General features: G+C 42.9%; 1 protein-coding gene across 1 annotated transcript in view; it reads right to left on the bottom strand.

The window, feature by feature from the left end:
- Positions 1–18,474, bottom strand: part of EDC3 (enhancer of mRNA decapping 3) — a 28,412-nt gene extending 9,938 nt beyond the window's left edge. The window contains 4 exon segments of the mRNA XM_026115919.2: positions 8,470–8,805; positions 16,308–16,621; positions 18,204–18,394; positions 18,397–18,474. Coding sequence (XP_025971704.2) covers positions 8,470–8,805; positions 16,308–16,621; positions 18,204–18,394; positions 18,397–18,459 — 904 coding nt within the window. The 5' untranslated portion in view covers positions 18,460–18,474.
- Positions 18,475–21,144: the final 2,670 nt, after the last annotated feature.

Here is a 21,144-nt window from a genome sequence, read left to right as displayed (position 1 = left end):
ACGTCTGCTACAGCTTAGGGATGACACCAAACAGCAAGACGATGCACGATTACAGAGCACCAAGCCAGTACTTTCATCAGGATGCTCCGTTTCTGCAGCGTTAACAGCCAGCAGCCCAGACTCACGTTCACGCTTGCATCAGCTCCTCCACCTCTGAACTCGGGGCAGACTTCGGGCAGCAACCCAGGTGCTCATCAGACCTGAGAGCAGACAGCAGGGCTTGAACTAACTGAACTGATGGGAACATCGCTCTGAATGAACACAGCGAGAAGCCTTGCTTGCCTACATCTGCATGGAGTCAGCCCTGCTGCACATTCAACGGAAGCAAGTCTGAATTGGTCACGAGTTGATGTAAACTGTTCACCCTGCAGAACCAGCAACAATGCAGTTCAGGGCACCAAAAGTGCTACTGGTTATTTAGAGACAAGGAAGCAGAAAGTTATTTCTGTCTTTTTACAGACTTGGTCAGATTATTACTAGAAATTCTTTATAGATCTTCTTGTTCACATTTCAGAAAGCCGAAAAGACAGTCATGAAAATAATTAAGGCCTAGTGTAAACGCTCCGCTGTGGTATGAGTTCAAAGGGGAACAGTCACAGCACATACATCCTCCAAGGGAGGAAACAGTTACTCATGGGCTCAGCCTCTCTTGCAGAAAAGCCTAACAAGAACCAGTTGCAACAAGTAAGTGTGATATTCAAATGAGAAAAGCAGCATGTATTTTAATTGTGAGGAATTATTTGTACTGCCATAGCCCCCCAGGGCAACAGTCACAAACCACTAAGTCAAGCTACTGCGGAAATGGTGGGTTTTTACATCTTGAGGTTTTCAGAACATGTGCCAGAGTCAAACCCGAGGTATTCCTGCAAGGTAAGAGTAAAATGTCATGGCACATTTTATAGAGCAGATCAGACTAGATGCTCTGCTGAATCCTTCTGACCATCATCTCTGAGCTTGGTTAGTTCTCTACAGACATGGAGGAACCCAATGTGTTCAGACACTTGACCTTGCGTGTTAACAGCTGATTAAGCTACCTCTGCTAATAACCTTTTATTACATGCAGCACACATGCAAGCATGCACATTATCAAAGTCATTTAAGACTCCTGATAGCAGTCGCTGAACATTTAGAGTCATAAGCCACTAATAATCCTAAGCCTGTCACACCAGTCACGCACCTGCCTTGTGTTCACACACCCTCTTAGCCTCCAGAGTCACGCAAGGCTCAGCTCTGGCTCATTCATGTTTTTGCTACTTCATCAAGTCTTGTTTTTCAAGCTTGAGGGAGGACTCGGAATGAGAGACCTGAGGTCAGGATCTCGCCAGACAGTTTGACAAGACACATCCTACGCTCACCTGAAACACGGGACTCCCAAACTGTCGTTTCACTCAGTCTGAACTGCAGGGCCACAAATTCCCCATTTAAACTCTGCACAAATGCCCCAAACTCCTCCTTGGAGCTGCCAATCTATATTTTCTATCTAACCTAGTTGGCATGACATCTTTCCCTAAGTCACTTCCCTCAAACCATGACATTTAGAAAGCACGCATTTTACCGGATGAATTTTTACCAGCCAGATGAAACTCAATGCAAAGGGGGTCACCGAGAGGCAACAAAAGCATGAGATGAACTTGCATTTTGTATGCAAAACAGCAGGCCCGAGCCAGTGCTACACTTTGTCCTAATTGCTCCCTCTCAGGAGCAGGCTTAAATGCCAAGAAAACTTCCCCTCTTCGCACTCACGCAAGGTCCAACCAGTCAGACTGGCTTATCAAAACCAGGCTGAGGGAGTTAAATAAACTCTGGCAGAAAGAATCAAGGAGGCGACGTGTAAGCCTGCAAACAATAACACTACTGCAACAAAACTGAACTCCTGCCAACGCTAATTATGTTTGGGTTGGACAGTGCATCTTTATTGTTTGGTAATGAAGGTAATAAAATAAATTAGCTACGGTCTTTTAATATTAAATAAATGCATTTTACAGCTGCCTGGAAAAAAAAAGAAGCAGATAGAAACCAAACAATTCTGTGACACGCAGAGTATTGCTGAAATCTGATTAACCAAAAAGTATACTCAGTTTCTGAAGCACGCCCTGTCCTGGGCACTGCAGCTGCGAACACGTTACCCCCCCAAGTCTGGCTGTGCCACGCGGTGTGCGTACTGGCTACCCCGGGCTGCGGGGAAAAGCACCACACGCCAGCAGCAGGGCCGAGCTAACTCTCCAGAGGCTAACATGAGGGGAGAAGAGTTTTGCCCCCCAAAAGCCCAGAACAATGTTGCCGTGAGAAGTCCAAAGAGCCTCCCATACTCTCAGTTACTGGAAAAGGAGAGGGTTGCTACTAGAATAGCTCAGCGCCCTCACGTTCAGCCCCACGCCCTCGCTTGCCAGCTCTCTCCAGCTGCTGAAAGGAAGATAAGCAAGTGGCTTGTGGAACAGATGAGATGGACCGGGACGTAGGATCTCCTGAAAGCTGTCCATAAAGATACTAATTCCTCGCCTTCAGCAATAAATAATACCCTGTTCATAGCTGTAACAGCTCATGGTCTTCCTAAGAAGCAGTTATATGAAGCGGGTATAATCTTTGTCTGCTTTAGGCAGATCAGATGCTATCAGTCTGCTTGCTGTCTTTGCTGCTTGCAAAGCTGCAGCCACCTGCCTGTGGACGCAGGAAAAAACGGTTACTTGCCCCACACATTATTCCAAACATGAATCGTTTTCTTCACAACCTTAAAGGCTAGATTTTTTTTCAAATTATAATTATTTTTAATTAAGACAAATTGTGCAGGAGTTCTGGCTTAAGTTCCCAGCGTTATACACAATTCATCGTGGCCGAGCAGCAGTCTGAAGGACAAAGAGACTTCGCCCCGTGACCGCTTTCTTTTCTGCTGCTGTTAGATAGAGTGAACTTAATTCGCGCTCCACTCACGAGTTTCAGAATCACTTCACACATTCAATATACAGAATCGCTGTAAGGCAGTCTTCCACAGACTGAAGAGCTAAAAACTACAGAAAGTAGAAAAGCCAGTCAAGGACACAGCACAAAATGGTACTAAAAACAAACAAAAAACTAACAAAAAAAGACAAACAGACAGAGCCAGACATTTGCATTATCTACCCAGAACACACACAGCCTTGGCTTCAAAGTCAGACCCTGGCACATAACCCTGTTGCTCTGCCTGCTGCACTGATTTACTCTGAAGTGCACGTTTGCTTTCTCCATCTCCTTACAATGGGGTGGGAGAGGTTTCCCGATGGACAGGTTTGAAGTTTGCTTAGGGGAGCACAGAGAAATAAATAAATATTGACACCGAGTCTTGCTTTCTCTTGGCAAATGGATACGCTCAGAAGTCAAACCATTGTAAGCCTCTATAGTATCTGAGCCTGAAAACTCCTACTATTCCAGAAGTGACACTGATGGAAACGTGCTCTACAGTGATAGCATTAACTAGAAGAGAACCTGCTCTGAGCAACTTTGGACAAAGTCTTACCAGTACAGCAGGAGAAGAAGGGAACGCTTTGTCTATCTGGCATGCAGCTCTCCGCTTTACTCACCTCGGTGTGCTCCTAAAGACACTATCTCGGCAGACACCACTGCTCAAAAAGTCAGGCTGTTCAGGAACACAGACAAGCCTACTGCATGCATCTTCCCCCCCTGCACCATGCGGCAACATGGGAAGTTGAAGTATCCTGGCATATGAGAATTTCAGTTCAGTTTGATGGTCACAGTCCAGACACAGGAGATTTTATTCCAGTTTAATCATCAAGAACCAGAACACATGATATGCATGTGCTGTGTGCTAACAGTGATTAAACAAAAGTTTAAGAGGACAGGAGAGAATTAACTGCAGTAGGAACCATTTGGACAGCCCAATATGCTTGAGATTATAGGAGCTGATGATCATGAGCTGAGACACTCCAGCCTACTGCAAGCTTCTCTAAGCTCTAACATATCTGCACAACATTTGCTTTGAGGCTACTGCTAAAAGACCTGATCACAAAATACCACCATATAAATGCAGATAGTTTCAATGTTGATAGCCAACAGAAGGAAGAGAGACAGACCTATGCCACAACACACTTCAGTTCTCTAGCTGGACAGCTCTGGAAGTAGAAAAAGACAGCTCACACCTCGTAAAAAGGATAAACAATCAGCCTTCCCAGGGGGAGAGAGATTTTTATTAAACACTTGCACTTTCCTTTTCAAGCATCATGTAATGGGAAACAGTGACAGATCAATAGCAGCCAGCCCAAATGAGTGAAGACTAATTATATATTTGGGAGTAAGTCACATGTGGATCCCCCGGGATGGGGTCAAGTCAGTCATGACCAAAGAGACGATAAACTCTTAGCTCCAGGTTTACATTTTTGTCTGGCAGAGATCCTCAGCTTTATTCTCTTTCTCTACTACAAGTCTTTCCCTACAGCACCAGGCCACGTATCAGACATGCTGCACCACTTTGCCTCTATCACACTTACTCCCCTTTACCTCCATCCCAGTATAACTTCTAAAGTCAATTCAGCCGACCTCTTTTTGAGCAAATCCCAAAACACACTGCATTTTCGGAATAGCTGTATAGCTTTTAGTGCGCTAGTGAAGTTCGAGTTGCACCAAACCAGGCATCCACATTAGACCTTCTCTTGCCCATTCTTGGGGAGTTCTGCAGAAAGAACAGCATCTTTTCCCTGTAAGAAAAGCTAGCAGCAGCAAGAAAAGCCAACTTCTTGCTCTATATTCAGACTACAGTTTGACCATTTCTGGTCTCTCAGTCATTTATAGGACACACAAAGGTCTAAAGCAAGAAAGGAAAACACACTGCCTGTTTGTTGTACCCAAAGATGGCATATAGTGAGAAAGAACCAAGCAGCCCGTAACATTTCAGGGATTATTTAGTGCAGAAAATATTGCAAACAAGCAGTAGCCAAAGAAAGCTCTTTGTAGCCTCCTTTCCAAAAAGTTCTTGTTTGCTGAGAAAAACTAGTTAAACTGCAAACCTTTGGAGAGGATAATCATGTTAATCTCTTTAAGAGCAGGAAAGCATGACTACAGAGAGACTCAAAGAAATATGAACACAAGACACTTTTATCCAACCTCAAGTGCTGAATTTCAACCAAAGGCTTCAAAAGATCTATTGACTTACTGTTCCACTTCTTGTAAAACACATGCCAGTATCCATACTTAATGGCCTGGCCCCATAAAATTACTTCAGTCCAGCAGGATACTTTTCTAAGAGCTGTTTATCAAGCCCTGCATACAACCTACATAAATCAACATATTCCAGCAAGTAATAAAAATACAGACTAGAAGCCCTGAGAGATTAGTCTGTCGGAGAACTGGCATCACCACTTTGCTGGTTTTACTACTATTTGCACAATTCTGGTTACTTCCTATCTCAAAGGAACACAGCATTAAAAAAAAAAGAATCCTGAGGACTCGCAGACGTTTTCCTCTCCCATGATGACACGAGCTGGATATTAGCTCATGTCAATCACCAGCATCATTTTGTTCATGTTCTTGTTAGAGCAGACAGAATAATTACTGTATCAGTCAGCGCTCTTAAGACAGTCATCTTCAAGACAGGCCTAGGGAGAAGAATTATGAAGTACTTATTTCTTCTATAACTAGAAAGTGCTTTCTTCAAGTAGAGCTCCCCTTAGGAGGCCAGATACAACTCCCTAGAGAGAGTTCAGAAATAGAAAGAGAAATCCTATCGAAGATACCCGAAATAATGGCTTTCAGGGCCATTGGCACACTCAGTTAAATCTCAGCAGAGCAAGAGCACTGGATATACTTCTATCCTTTGCAGTGCTGACTTGCTACAAAAAGAGCTAAACTGAATGCCAGAAGCAGCAGTCAAATTACGACTGTTTACAAGAGCTTTTGCTAGATAGCTATTAGCATTTCCTAGGCAAAAGTAAACTTCCTCAACTGACACAAAAGGAAGTCACCCTCTGTGGGAAAAATATCTACACAGCAATGGGACACTTCTATCATCATTCCCAGGACTGTGAACGTGCCCTGCTCAGCACAGGCAACAGGGAGTTGCAGTTGTCAGTACCCTGCCCATTGTGTAACACGGCAGCTTTTCTTGCAAACAAATCCAGAACTCCATATGGGAGACTAATCACCAAACAGGAACTAATGAGGCTAGAGAGACCCTGCAACTACAGGGAAGAACCATCTCCCACCCTCCCCGTACAGACTTGCCAAGAACAAAACAAGGAAAGAGCAGTCCTTTCACTGGTCTGCTCCTGCATACTGTTAACAGAAAGCCAAGATTTTCCAGAGTAAAGGACGATCAAGTTCAGCAAACATGATTTCATTTTCATCTCCCGAATTTACTTACTGATGCTTGCTAGTTATTGCATGACAGAATTTTCCGCCCAAGAACTGTACTTCCTAGAATACCACATTAGCCACACTTTTCAAATTGGCAGCTAGCAGTAGGTTAGCTTTTGTTTCAGACTAGACATCCATAGAGGCCCCTGTCTCCTCTCAAACAAGCCAGCTGGAAGATGAATTGACAAGTAGCAAATTAAAATAAAAAACAAACAGGAAGAAGTACTTTTTCACAGAGCACGCAGTCAGGCTGTGGAGCGTCTTGCCATTGGACACTGTAGAGACGGTGAAAGCCTCAACAGGTTTAAGAAGCAACAGGTCAAGTTAAGTGGAAGAAAATAAATTAATCAAAAGCTATTAATACTAAACTACCACTTCTGCTTCAGGAAGTCTTAAAATGGCTACAGAGTGCTCAGGGGAAAGTCTCACTCCATGTTTACTCTGTTCTTTTACTTTCCCCTCCAAGTCTGATGATGATGACTGGAAACACAATTCTGAGCTCTAGACAGGGTTTCGATACGACTCAGTATGTTTTTAACTCATTCAAGAGCAGAACTGATCAATAGGAGGATGGATGACACAAGCAGAAGATTAAACTAATCACTGTATAGTGGAACCATGAAGAATTTGACTTTTTTTTAAATTGAAAAGCAACAAATCATTGCAAATGAATAAGCTGCCTTCACTGGAGTGTTTCACGCCCCAGATGAAATTTCTGGGGAGAGAAAGAATGGCAGATCGAGGACTCGATCACATCTTCGGTGAGTGGCTAGACCACCAGGATATTAGTCATTTCGGTGCCTCTCCATCTTTTCCACAGAGATCTGAAATTTGATTCTATTCTCATGTGGAAAAGAAGTGTTTCTGGAATGGAAAAGTGCCTTTACTCCTACATTTTGTAAGTGCTAAAAAGCATGCAGATAGGACGCCATAACTATTCTAAGATCACAGGGAATTTGTAGCTGAGTATAGTATAAAGCATGTATGCCACTGCGTATGTGTGCGCTAATATGCAATAAAATTTCCTAACAGGAAAATCCATTACCTTAGACATTTGGCTCTTGGTGAAAGCACCATTACTTGGTGTTTAAAACAAGACAAAAAGTACTAGTGAACATGTAATAAGGAACAATCCTACCCGTGCCCCAGAGGCATGATTAGATAGCTGAGTATTCTCCATATTTAGATATTAAGACTGCTGCCTCCCTGCAGTCAGTCAGCTCACTGATCCATCACGCTACCTTCAGCTCAGTCCACCAGCCTACCTAGCCGCAGACAGGACCAGAAATAAGAAATGCAGGAGAACGTTTGCACAGTAGCTAGTGCCCAGGTCCTATGCTACCTTCTCCTCATGATACCCTTGATGAATACTTCAACACAAAAACCTGCCTGAAAGCTTTTTTTTTCCTTTTACTATTAAGACTAATGTAAAGCAAAGGAGGGACAGATCCAATTTCCTCTCCAAAAACACTCTTTAGGCACAAGCTAACATCATGTTCATTCTGCGCTCTCGCGTTCTGGATCTTTCACACAGCAACAGAGGAGAGCAAATCGGAAATGAGGGGGTGGAAGGAAATAAGACAACATCCATACATGGATGCTTAGAATTATGGGTGGGAAGAATGATGGGTTTTGTTTTACACCAATGACATTCAAAATTCTATAAAAGCACACAAATACATAAGCACTACCGAAGCAGAATCAGACATCAGAAGCTCATGAATCTCCTGCCTCTTAACAAGAAAGCACAAATTATGACATGACCTGCTACGATGTACTACAATCCTGAAGAGCCAGTGATTGAGGCCACGCAGGTTTTTCATGCTACTGAAATCAAAGCAAGGATTCAAATGTTCCGTTTCTGTTCTTTTAATCCAACTTAGTTTTGTTTCCTACTGCAAGAAAAACTTACCTTGCTGCCCCATCTAAATATTCTTGATCTCTAAAATATCGCAAGAAAGGTTGCACGTAGATATAAGGCACGGATCCAACCTCACATTAATGAATGCCCTTGTTTGCACATCAAGCTGAGACACACACACCCTCCCCTCCTTCGGGGAAAACTATCCAACATATGTGCCCAGAAAAGCCACAGACATTGCATCCTTATCGGAAAGGGATCTGGCATACCGGTGCAGAATTCCTTGTTAGCGTTGTGGGGTACAACAATCCTCCTGTAGTCTATAGGCTCTGATTCCAAGATGTTCTCATCATGCCGATAACGAGCTGGTTTTTCATTTGGGGTACCACGGGAACGAGTGCCACTCCTCCTCTCATAAGTTTCGATCTCTTCAAACACAGCTGCCTTGTCAAAAAGGGCCAGGTTCCCTTCAAAATCAAAATCTGTGTCTGGGATTTCATCAATGTCATCTCCAAAGCACTCATCATCTTTGCTCTTCATCTGCCCGTTTTTCAGGCCACTCTTCTTTGGAGTCACCTGGTTTGGATGACGGCTACTGGACGACCCTAAATATAAAAAAAAAATGCATTAAAAATGTGTCATAAATGGAAAAAAACACATTTGCTCACACACTTTATTTGTAAAACCTTGTAAGAGAGGAGAGCTCACGTCTGGACTCTGCTTACTCAAGGGATACTTGCTTCCCAAAGATATTGTAGACCTCATCTTTGACATTACTCACGCTAAGATAAGCTAACAGAAAATAGAACAGAAAGAATCAGGAGAGAGACTTTCAGGGACTTTCCATTAGCAAGGTTAGAAAAACAAGCTTGACCACAGTAGCAAAATAAGTATTTTTCCTGGCCTTATTTTATTTAAGATAGTATTACATTAGTGATAAGATAATAAGTGAGCCCTGGCCTAGGACAGTGTTCTTCTTGTACTAAGCTCATGTTCACGCAGGCGTATGCGCCAAGACCTTCTTTGGAATTTCCCTAAATTTCAGAGGCTAAAATAAGAGTTTTCCTCCATAACAGGCTGGCCACCTTTTAATGATCTCTAAGGGAAAACTTAAACACTGCAAACAAAGTATTTCCTTTTTCTCTCATTTGCTATCAATACATGCATCTATTTTATACCAATATGAAGTCCCTTTCATTATTTTTATTGCATTACTCTACTTATTGTCTTCCACATTTAAGACGAAGGAGACTTCTTTCCAATCGATAACTGCAAAAGCCTGATTACTCTGAAGCAAGATTCACTGAAGTCTCCACATTCCTAGCTTATGCCTGGAGATTAACAGGAGTGAAACAAAACCACATGCAGTTGGGAGGTCACTATACCCTATTATTTGCTTATTTGTTACATTATTACTCACATTGACCTATACAAACTTAAGTCCAGATAATACTAATCTGCTTGTTATACCCTGCTTCCACATTTGGCAGTGTCTAAATTGCCTGCCTAAAAGAGCTAAATAACAAGTTTTATCCAACAAGATCCAAGTTACTGACTTGAAATGACAACGCACAAGAAGCCCGTCCAGCATGCTCAAAACTTTAAAAGAACCTAACAAAACCAGTCAGAACTGATAACCAAAGAAACAGATGTTTTTGCTAAAAAAGTTAGCTCCGTGAAAAATAGCATAACTGAATGCTGTGCTACAGTATCTATTAATCCTGCAATGCTACCGCCACCTGCTTCTCACTTTTTGGATCAATCCTGCCAAAAAGTAGGAACCCCCTCTCCAAAAACACAGTAAAATATGAAAGAAGCTATTTTTTTTTTAAATGTACACTCCATGTTGTAAGTGCCTGAAATGAAAATACTGCGAGGAAGCATGTGTTTGGGGGGTGGGGGGCGTTCAGCACATCTTTCTCAAGGCATTTAAAAACGCGTGCACACAGATCTGATACCCTCTGAATTTATCTGAAGCTTGTTCTGACAAAAATCTAAGGTTAGGACCAAAGAGAAGTGAACTGATCCATTAAACACTATACATGCCAAAATATGACTTGCTGGGGGTAGGCATTTGGTTTCATTCTCAATTAGAAAAGCACTGTCTCAATTTTTATTTTTCTTGCTTACATTTCCGCATTTTAAGACAGTTTGTAACTTGTTTTTTCTACAGAACCACTTAGGTGTGTAATCTGAAAGCTTTCGCCGCCCCCACACCCAGGGTGCTCCCTGAGACGGTCAGCAGCTCTCCCTGGAGCGTGCATAAGGCATCCGAGTGAAACAAAACAGACCCGATCACTACAAACGCTCCCCCTCAACGCTGCGCCAGCTCCAGCCATGTCATCACCCATGAGTCCAGCAACACGCACAAGAAATCAAGAGTCCAATACCCTGAATCTTAAGAGGTGGGAGGTGAGACCCTAAACCATCAAGACTTTGCTTGTTTCTGGGAAACAGTTTACAACAACAACAAAAAAACATAATTATTGCTTTTCTAACTTTTTTTTTTTTCTTAAGATGGCAACAGTTTAAGAGCTGTTCTGCCCAGGTGTCCAGAACGAGCAGTCACCAGGCCTTATGAAAGATGCTAGCTTTCTCTGCAATGCCTTTCCTCTCCCTTACCATTATCTTGTTATAGCTACAGCCCTCTTATACTAAATGAAACAATATTTCAAAAGGCATCTAAAAAATTAGATAGCTAAAAACACAAGTCCCTTGTGGCAACACAATTAACCTGCCTATTGGATTTATTCTGACCACATTGTGTCATGAAAATCTGCTGGACACAGCACAAAGCCATCTGCCTCTTCAAAACAATAATATCAATACAACAGCCAGCTTGGAATAATTATATTGCACTTCCTGGAGCAACTGAAGCCAATAATACCGTGCTGCATGGACACTGTCAGGCTTCAACTATACTGCTCATTCACTCCTCTAGTTATAATTTTTGAAGTTCCTAACTGCAGCTAGTAGATCGATTTCAGGCACAGTGATTTTCAAGCTGACGGAGACTTCTTCAAGGAGTTTTATACACAGCTGGGTGAGAACAAATTACTGTAACACACCTCCTTAGTCAAGGAGGCACGGAAGGATAGACAGCAGGACTCAGGAGTTGCTGGGGACAAAAAGCAATTTTGGAGAGAGAGAAGACGAGCGATTCAGGCAAGAGTTCCAGCATACATATAGGAAAGCTGGGACCAGTCATTTACACGCGCAGTTTTGTGAGAAAGGGAAAGCTCTTCACTAACACCTAACTTCCATTCTCCATTCTCTGCCCTAGACGATGGATTCTCAAATCAAAGTTGATACACAAACCACTCCAAAGTGGCGCACAACTTGCTATGGAGCTAGCAACTGCCACTGCCAGCAAGGGAACCGCACCCAATAGTGCTGCTAACAGTGGCACAAGCAACGAAAACTGGCCTACTAACACAACAGGCCCAGTTCTCAGCATGTTTCACCAACACCAGAGCAGGGCAAAGCAATATCTGACGGCCTCTCAAAGTTCACATCAATAAACTAGAGCTTATGCTGAATACACTGGCCAAAGGAGCGTGGTTTTTGTGTGAATGTCAAGTGCCACAGCAACTCAGTCTGTTCCTGTTACCCAACAAGATTTTTTACACTCATTGCCAGATTCTTCTGCAAACAGCTCCACTCTACCCTTCAGCTGCCCTGAGAAACAAAGCACGGGGGCAGCAGCATCTCCATGCACTGGATGCACGGGACAGAAGCAGCTGATGTGAACAGAGTGTAAATGCTGACAGCATAAAAAGCTGCGTTAGAAAAGCTGGGAGAACAATGGCTGGAAAGTTCGGCCGGCTCCCCTGCAGACGCAGTGAATGGGAGCCACGACCATGCCCCATCAAAACGAGACACGCCGGCATTGTAGTGGGCAGCTCTTTAATCCACACCAACGGATGCCAGCTCTGAAATACTGCTGACCCTCACAACTGGCTGTCTTTTTATAGACTGTTATTTGGTATGCCTCTTCAAGGGTTACTGTCTTGAGAGGCAAGAAGGGCAGCAGCTGACACAGCCCAGGCTATTTCCTTAAAGTTGCTATTCTTAGTTGTGCATGCTTCCACGGCCTTATCCATCCACCTTCCACGCAGCTACAGAAGTCCAGCTCCTTTCCAGCACAACTTTGCTCTGCGTGTATGTGAGGAGCTTAAAGAGAATAGCACATGGCTCCACATCGAGTTGGCAGCGTAACACTGCACAGAAAAGCACCTCCCTCAAAAGATAAACAATACTTCCTGGGATTTTTTTTTTTTTAAACCAACCCTTCCACGCATAGTACATGAGCAAATGTGAAGTCTCTAGTGAGTTGGCTGCCTTCCTGTGAGATCCCAGTGGGAGCGAGCTTTTACCGCCAGCCCTGGCATGAGCGAGCCCTGTGCCAGCACGGCTCAGAAGCCATTGTTGTGTAATCTGCATTGCTATTTGTTGTTTATTGATTTCTGTCACACAAGTACTCTAAAGGGGGAACTTTGTCCCAGACTTAGCACGCCAAAGGGTACCGAAAGGTCAGCTTCCAGCTGTGTTAAACCCAGGCACTATGTAACTTAAGTTCTAGGTGACATTGCAGCCCATTCTTCCCTTGACTCCTATACTCACCATCTTCTCAGAGCCAGGACCTCTTCTGTCCCGCTCCTGGAAGAGTCAAACATCGTTTGATCTACTCTCCAAATATGAACATTTTGGAGAGTAAGAGTTCAGTTTTTTACCTCATTTACCCTAAAAGGAATCCAGGCTAAGAATAACATACATCTAGCACTTGGTACTTGCACAACTTGTTTTAAACAAAATCTGTAAAAGAAAAGTCTGACCTGCTGTTGTGCTTATGTAAAAATGATGCAGCCTCTTTGGGGGTTGAGGTGGTTTGAAACACTTGCTGCTCACTCCAGACCTACCAGAAGCTGGCAAAGTGGCGTTAAGTGAGGTAGACCTCCCAACACATTACATCCAGCAAGAATAAAGCAAAGCGAGGGTTATTTTAAACATTTAGGTAGATGAACCTGAGAATTTTGAAAAAGTTTTTAGGAAAACATTCAAAATAATGTGCTCAAACAGCCAGCTGTAATTAAGGAAGAGTTAGGTAACCAAAAACAACTTTAAAAAGAAAAGCACAGCGCTCACTCTATAGCAAGTACTATACTTTAGTTTAGTTTACTTTAGTTTAGACCTGGAGAGAGGCAAAACACTCTCCAACAGACTGGGTCGAAGATGGTTAGGTCACTGAGGAGTGTGTCATTTCCCCCCCCCCCCCACGTCATTCTGGCCTTCCTCCTTCCACCATTGACGATCATTAAACAAACCAAAGACATCTGAATATGTATCTTAAGAAATTGTCCTTTAAAAATAAAATTCTGTTAATAAACCTTGTTAGGTCAGATTAAATTAACAGACACCAAAAAAACCATAACTGCTTCAGAAAAATCAATATAGCTGTATGGGAAAATGCTGGACTATATACTGATGCTTCAATGACTGCATGGCAAAAAACTGGAAAGCAGCATAGTCTGAGGGTCTTTGAGGAAGGGAAAAGCCATACTCAATTCTGGCAGAGCATGAGAGCTGGATGAAGATTTTATGAACAGAAATAAAATAACGTATGCTTGACTTTGACATTATGCTGATTATACCTTTACATCATCCTCATTAGTGTGCGCTAATTTGTATTTTTAACAACATAGCACAGCAAATAACATTTGTAACTATTTGTAGGGTGATGTTGTAATAGGTTACGGTTATATAGGCTTTAAATAGAAAAGCTTTACCATTTTGCAATTTGTTTCTAGTTCCTTTTAGAGGAAAGATGGAGTCTGGCAACTGGGCAGTTTTCAATCAGGAAAGACATGGGGACTGAGGAAAGCATTCTAACTGCCATCACTCACTTCTACATCTTCCAACATCTGATGCTGGTGAAGCAGAACACCACCGGCGGTGGCAAGGTAAAGATCTCTGCTTCGCTAATTAAAATAACTTTGAATATTAACAAAATTTTTGTTACAGGCAAGGTAAAGAATTATTTGCTTATGTAAATAGGCACCAAGCACAATCCTCACAGAAACACTGCAATAAAGAAAACACCAGTGTGATTGTTCTTTGCCTTTTCAAGCAGAGCTGTTCTCCAGAAAGCTGAAAGAGGGATGGGCAAACGGAAGAATTATACATCAGCAACACCTGGTACAATTTTAGCATACTCCAGCTCATGCCTGACCACATGATTTGTCTCTGCAGCCATCCACTGCCTCCAGTCCCTTCGGCTCTGCCATATCCAGTGCAACATACCATCTTCGTAAAAGCTCTCAAACATCACTTGCGTCTCTCCCAAACACCATCCCACACTGCTACCTCTCTTTACTACCTCCAGCCACTTCCTTTAACGTCTTTGCTGCTCCTCTCCACCCTACATCCATACACATCTTTTCCCATCATCTCCCAAACTGCTATAGCATCCACCCCTAGCGTTCTCACCCCAAACCAAGCTTATGCCAGCAGTGTCAGAAGAGGAGGGTAGGATCAGACCAGGATGTCGTAGCAGAGAATGTGGAGGATGTTTTTCTTATTAATATTGTCCTACATGCATCATAAAAGTTAATATATCCTGAAAATAAAAACTGGTATTTCTCAGCAATATTAGCAACAGGAAAATGAATTGGGAGTTTGTATCCAAAGCCGTTTTGGAAGCACACAGGAACACCTTACTCCTGTCTTACATGAAAGAGCTTCTGTGAACATCCCTCTTCAAAGTTCTACCACGGTCACAAGAATCGCACAGAACAGTTCACAGCATTTTAAAGCTCAGAGAGAATAATTTCCTTTCACGGTGTTTAAGTATTTCAAATCGGGTTTGTCATGGGAAGCCTGCCAAAGTCCGAAGCTTTATGACACAACCAACACTACATTAAAAAAAATATATATATAAAACAAATCACCCTGAACCTAATGAGTAAAACCACATACGTAGCCTCCTCTTACCTACAAGATTCTGGAGGTTACTCGGAGCAGGTGGACTCCCGCAACAGTAAGTCCACGGCCGTGAGGCACTTAAATGCCACCAGCCTTTATGAGCAAATAGCGACATCACAGAAGTCTGCTACAACCTTCTCCGCTTGTTACCTGGGTTAGTTCCAGGACTGCCCTGGGTAAAACGCTCACACCACCTCAGGCCCCCACTTGGAATACCCTGGAGAAGCCAAGGAAACTGTTAAAAATCAAGCACGTGATCTAAGTGCCATGCTAAAAAGGGATCTGGCTTCCACTAGACTTGCCTGTTTTCAGCTGTTGCTGCACATGGGTGCAGGAGCTGGCACAGACAGCACATGAGTTTAATGTTTTCACCATTATCTACTCTGGTTATTCAATCGAATAGGACTAACCTCTCTGGGATCACATTTTTCAGGCTTTGTCTAGCTGGGAAAGGTATTCCACTTTGAAACAAAAAGAAGGAAAAGTAGAGGGAATTTGCCTCCAAGGAATTCTAGCTATAACTTTAAGATCCACCAAGAGAAGAAAAAGGAGATAGAATTTATGGTCTGCATCAGTGTGATGGCAACAGAGATCAATGAAGCAATTCTGCGTCTAGTATACCCTGAAGACTTTCTTGTAATATAATATGGAAGCCTAGAGAAACAATGTATTTTACAAAAATAAATAAATAAAAATAAAAAAGGAAACAGCAGATGCAGTCAAACAATCCACTTCACCTGATCTTAGCCAGTAAGAACACTTCACACCTCTACAGTTCTTTTAGCAAGTACATACACTTTATAAGCTTAGTCCTGCAAGCGTTATTGAAACTGTGCGAACACTCATACCGAATTACGGGTGAGATTACACAATCATCAAATCATAAAGGAACTTCAGATAAGTGCAAGACAGCTGCAAGACCTATACTTATACAACTTTGAGGAACAGCTTGCGATGTCTATCATCACCATTTGATTTCTCTTCTCCAGACCTTTAGAGGGCAATAAAAGTATAAAAGCAAGCAAACAAAGCACTGTTTGAAATGTGCTTGCTGAAGGAGTGTGGATGTTGCAGCGGTAACTCAGGTAGGGGAAAAGGAGAGTTGCAGGACGTCACGCATACTCACAGGAATTGTGGCGACGACGGAAGCCTTTGGATTGAGTCAATGTTTCCACATGTCGATCCATGTAGCTCTTGGAGCACTGCTGCTGTGGAGAGATGATAACATCTTGATTCTTCATGTCTGTTCTCCTTGGAATATTCTGCGGGGCACTGCTGGAGATGGGCTTCTTTAACACTTTTCCAGTGCCATTCTGACTGGGACCCACTTGGCATCCAACACCAGGGATGCCCATTTCCGTCTGCTGCAGATCCCCACATTGTCTATTGTCCCCTGGCCCTGGGATCTCCAGAATTTTTAGCTCAGTAATGTCACCTGCCCTAAAAACAGGAAAAGAGAACCAGACATTCTGGAATTTAGCATTCAGGCTACTTTTATAAAAATCACCCCCTAGAGGAAAACATGCAACATTCTACAACATTTTTTCTGTTGCCCATATCAACAAAACAAGAGAAAAAAATGGATTTTAATACACAAACTTACAGGACACATCTCACAGACATCAAAATATTCAACTGAAGTGATCTGAATCTTCAGAATAAGAACTCACGTATTTCTATACTGCACCTGGATTTTGTTCAGGGTACTGTTCCTAGCTGAAACAGGAATCAGTGAAGCGGATGCGAACAACTTGCACAGATCTTTGCAAAAATCTGCCTTAATATAGCAGTTTCTAGATAACATAATTAATCTCAGCCTTCAGGCTGCTGCTTCTTGTAATCCATTTCTACAGAAAGCAATTCTTAAATTGGTGCAATTCATGCTCAGTCAAGGATGGCACTTCCAATTTCCTCAGAAGGGGAAACTAAAGTAGTACTGGTTAGAGCCAAAATGAAACAAAGAAGAGATCATAAAGACCTCCATCTGCACAGATTGTGAGAAACAAATTGGAAGTTATGGTCTTCTATTTTAGACTTCATAAGCATTTGTTCAAGTGGGATATAAAATTAACAGCATTAAAAGTAGCAAGGACTTGCCACAGACTTCCACACATTTCCTGGAAGAATACAGCCTTCTTCCTCCCCCATTCTCTCTTCAAAATCCTAGTTCAAGGAAAAAGTGATATCCTAAAATCTGTATTTAACCTTATTTAAAAATACAGTACAGTTAAGGCTCTGAGTCACTGTAATATGCAAGTTGCGCAGGTAACAGGAAAATATCCTGTGACTAATCTCTCTCACATATTTATTCTTTCAAGCGCAATGTTGCCAGGAGCTGGTGGGAGGGAATTCAGAAGAACTACAATACTGCTACACTGAATTCAGCTTCTTAGTTCCAAACTTTTCCAACAGTTTTCTACACCCACTAGCCGCCACCCTTAACACCCACTAGCCGCCACCCTTACACAACAAGATTATCCAAGCAATGGAAACAGCTTTTAGTAGATAGAAGTGCTGTCTACCTGGAGAAGAGTGTGCTAAAAGGGACAAAGGAGATGGAAATGGATTTAATGATTGCATTTAATTAAATTTAATTGCATTTGGGCCAATAACTTTAACTGATCTACTACTCTGCCTTCTCTTCTATCACATTTGGAAAACATACACTACATATGCTGAGGAAAGACCTTTAAGAGAATATGCCAATCCCTTCTCAACTATCTGTAAACTGAACAACACAGAACATGTACACATATGTGATACATAGACATACACAGATAGCTTCAGCCACAAATATCCTCCAGCTGTGAGCTACACCACTTCTAACACTGAGCACAGAGCCAGAAAATAACAATCTTCTGCACACAAATTCTTGAAAATACTAGAGGCGCATTTCATCCAAGACACTCAGTAGCAGTAATAAGATTTAAGGCAAAGAGCCCAGTTCTAGTGAAAAGGAAAAGAAAAAAAGAAAAAAGGAAACAGGCCTCATCTGGAAAACACAGGAAAAAAAGACACTAACCTGAAGGTGACTTCTGGCACGAGGCACTTGACCCCATTATGGAATGGCCGTGTCAGGGAAATGGTCTGGCTGACCTGATCCACAGCAGACACTCGTCCTTGGTAGACTCCCAAGCTTTCTCCACAGTTAATTGACACAATGCTTCCAAGCCAGTCTGTAGCCATATTTCTGGCACACAGTTGCTGTAAAGTAAAGAGAGACAGGCCTGGCTGTAAAAGACGCAGAAACTGACAACCTGAATCAGCGTCAACTGCATCCCCCTGGCCCCAAACGCTGGCTCCCACCCAGGCTCCAGCTCAGCCAGCTTCTCTCTTCTTTGTGAGGTGGAAATAACATCTATACAGCCACAGCAAACGTGTAAATCCCTGGACAATGCTTTGCCTATACATTTGTTTGTAACGCCCATGGCTCTGTTGCAACATAAATGATAGCTAATGCTTGTATCACCCAGGCCAATTTCTTACAGTGCTGTAATCTTCCAAAAATAGAGGAAATAATTTTGTAATTGACTTCAAGACTAAAAAATTCTAACAGCAATATTATTTGCTTAAATACCAGATGAAGCATTTAGCTCTGTCTCCATAAATTCTCCCAGCAGCTTCAAACAGTTAATTTATCTTCTGCTCCCATTTTAAAGTTTTGGCCTACAAATGCTGGAGGAAAATCGTGTTCATGAAAACTTGGCAGTGAGAAGACTAGTGTCTGTAAACACAGCTTAAAACTAACACCTTTAAGAGAACAGGCAGATACAGGGGGGAACCTTCAGAGTCTGTGACAAAAGTCTCCATGAACTCCACACCCAGGACTGTTAGTATTACTGCCGCAATTAAATAACCGAAAATAAACTAATAAATAAATTGCGCTGCTTTCCAGCAATTGCATTTAGTTTTACAAGTATACAAGGAAAAAAACCCCATTTTGTGTAGTTAGATGTTCAGTCTTATAAACCTCTTGCAGTTTTGATGCCTGGCTAAAATTGTATTTCAATCAACACACTTTGAAACAGCTAAGCACATCTTTTGATCTGGTATTACTTCCTCCAGACAAGGAACACAGGAAAGTGACAGGCTCCCTAGCATCACAGTAGCATGAAAGATGTGAAAAACTCAAAGAGGAAAATAACTACTGTATATACATGTCTTTTATGCTGTAATCAACAGTGAGAAGGAGAACACTCAATCCGGGAAAAAAAAAAACCAACAAAACTGGCTTGATAACTGTAACAGAAGATCATTCACTACTTTTACTGTCATTTCCCTGCCTGAATTCTGAATTTCTTAATCTCCTTCTTGCACTGATGATACTTGCTCCATTTGGGGGACATGCTGTAAGGAACAGAAAGACAGAAAGAGAAGGAGATAATCCAGAAATAACTTGCTGCTTTTCTCAGAATAACCAGGCTGCAGGCTGGAAGTCATCAACAGAAACACAAGTTGGAGAAACAAAAAAAAATAAATAAAAAGAAGCAACAGAATACAGAGCTCAAGATAAGAGTGGGGGTGAAAGAAAGAGAGATTAACATCAGTATATACAACATTTCTGAGGAAGTCATTTTAATTCTCTGGAAGCCCTTCACGTCCTGATCTTCTTGGAAAAAGACACAAAAGAGAATGAAAATAGCTACTGTACGTGGATGTTTCTAGAACAAACTCACTTCCCCTGCCCCTTCCCCCCTTTTTGAAAGACTGACACCAGGGTTACTTGAAAGAGAAACAAACACTGAATTTCGTCATTAAGAGCGTAAACTCTTTAGCAATGGCATCCTCTTTTCTGTTTCTGTGTCTTTATATCAACCCACAATAAAAATGTCTGGATTCCAAGTTGATAGCTGATAAAAAAAACAAAAAAAAACAAAAAAAAAACCAAAAAAACACATACACTTCCAAAACACAGATAACACATTTCAGAGTATCTGTGTTAAAACAAGTATTTCATTCTCTTTCCTACTTTTCATATCTCTTTTGGAAAGAGTTCAACATACATCAGCACTTTAAAGCAATAGTTTTTCTAAAATAAGATAGTCACTTTTCAGCAATATGGTATGTTTGGGTACGAACATAAACCAAATGCGGGAAACTCCTAATCACAAAGGACCTCACTCTGTAGCTACTTTTCGTGCAAAGCATTTAGAAGAGTGAATGAACTATGCAGGCAGTGAATGATTTACTTAGCCACACGTGACAAATGTAAACAGATGTTTGTTTATGTACACCTGGAAAGCCAGACTGCCTGCCAGAATTATATTCAGAGTTTTGCCACTACAGCTGTCACTGATACTATATATTCCCTCATAGCTCTAAGTTAAAATGTAAACTAGAGACACCCCCATAGTCTTGCAAGTTTTGAAGGGAAGTCAACAGCCACATGGGCTACTCAAATATTTTTGTGGCACGCAGAAAAAGCAAACACACGCTGAAAGCGACTGAGCATGCAGAGTCAATACACCTGCGCACCGAGCACACCTGCTCTGGAAAAGAGAGGCCGCCAAGCCTATCCCCACTGCACCCAGGGGGAGCTGGGACAGAAGGGGGAGTGGCCCGCAGGAAAAGGAAGGGGCCACCGGGCCTGTCCCGCCTGCACCCGAGGGACGCGCTGCCCTGGGGGTCCTCCCGCACCGCGGGAAGGGGAGGCCTGCTGAGGCCTCGAGCCAGGGAGGGGAAGGCCGCGGAGTGGGGCCTCCCCCGCCTCGCCCGCCGCGGTCCCGGCAGGCCGCACACAGCCCCGCGTTGTGGGAGCGCCGGGCGCGCCGAGCCCCGCGCCGAGGGCCCCGAGGAGCTCCGGCCCCAGCCCCAGCCCCGGCCCCGGCCCCGCCCGGGGAGGGGGAGGGGGAGGGGGCCGCCGCCGCCGCCGCCGCCGCCTCACCTGCGCCGCCGCTGCTCGCTCCCCGCCTCACCCACCACCCTTCCGCCTCAGCGACGCTCGGCGCCTGCCGTCACTTCCT

The sequence above is a fragment of the Dromaius novaehollandiae genome, chromosome 10 (genome assembly GCF_036370855.1).
Source record: "Dromaius novaehollandiae isolate bDroNov1 chromosome 10, bDroNov1.hap1, whole genome shotgun sequence".
Taxonomy (NCBI): Eukaryota; Metazoa; Chordata; class Aves; order Casuariiformes; family Dromaiidae; genus Dromaius; species Dromaius novaehollandiae.
Note: the sequence above shows the minus strand (reverse complement) of the source record. Positions and strands in the feature narration are given on the sequence as shown.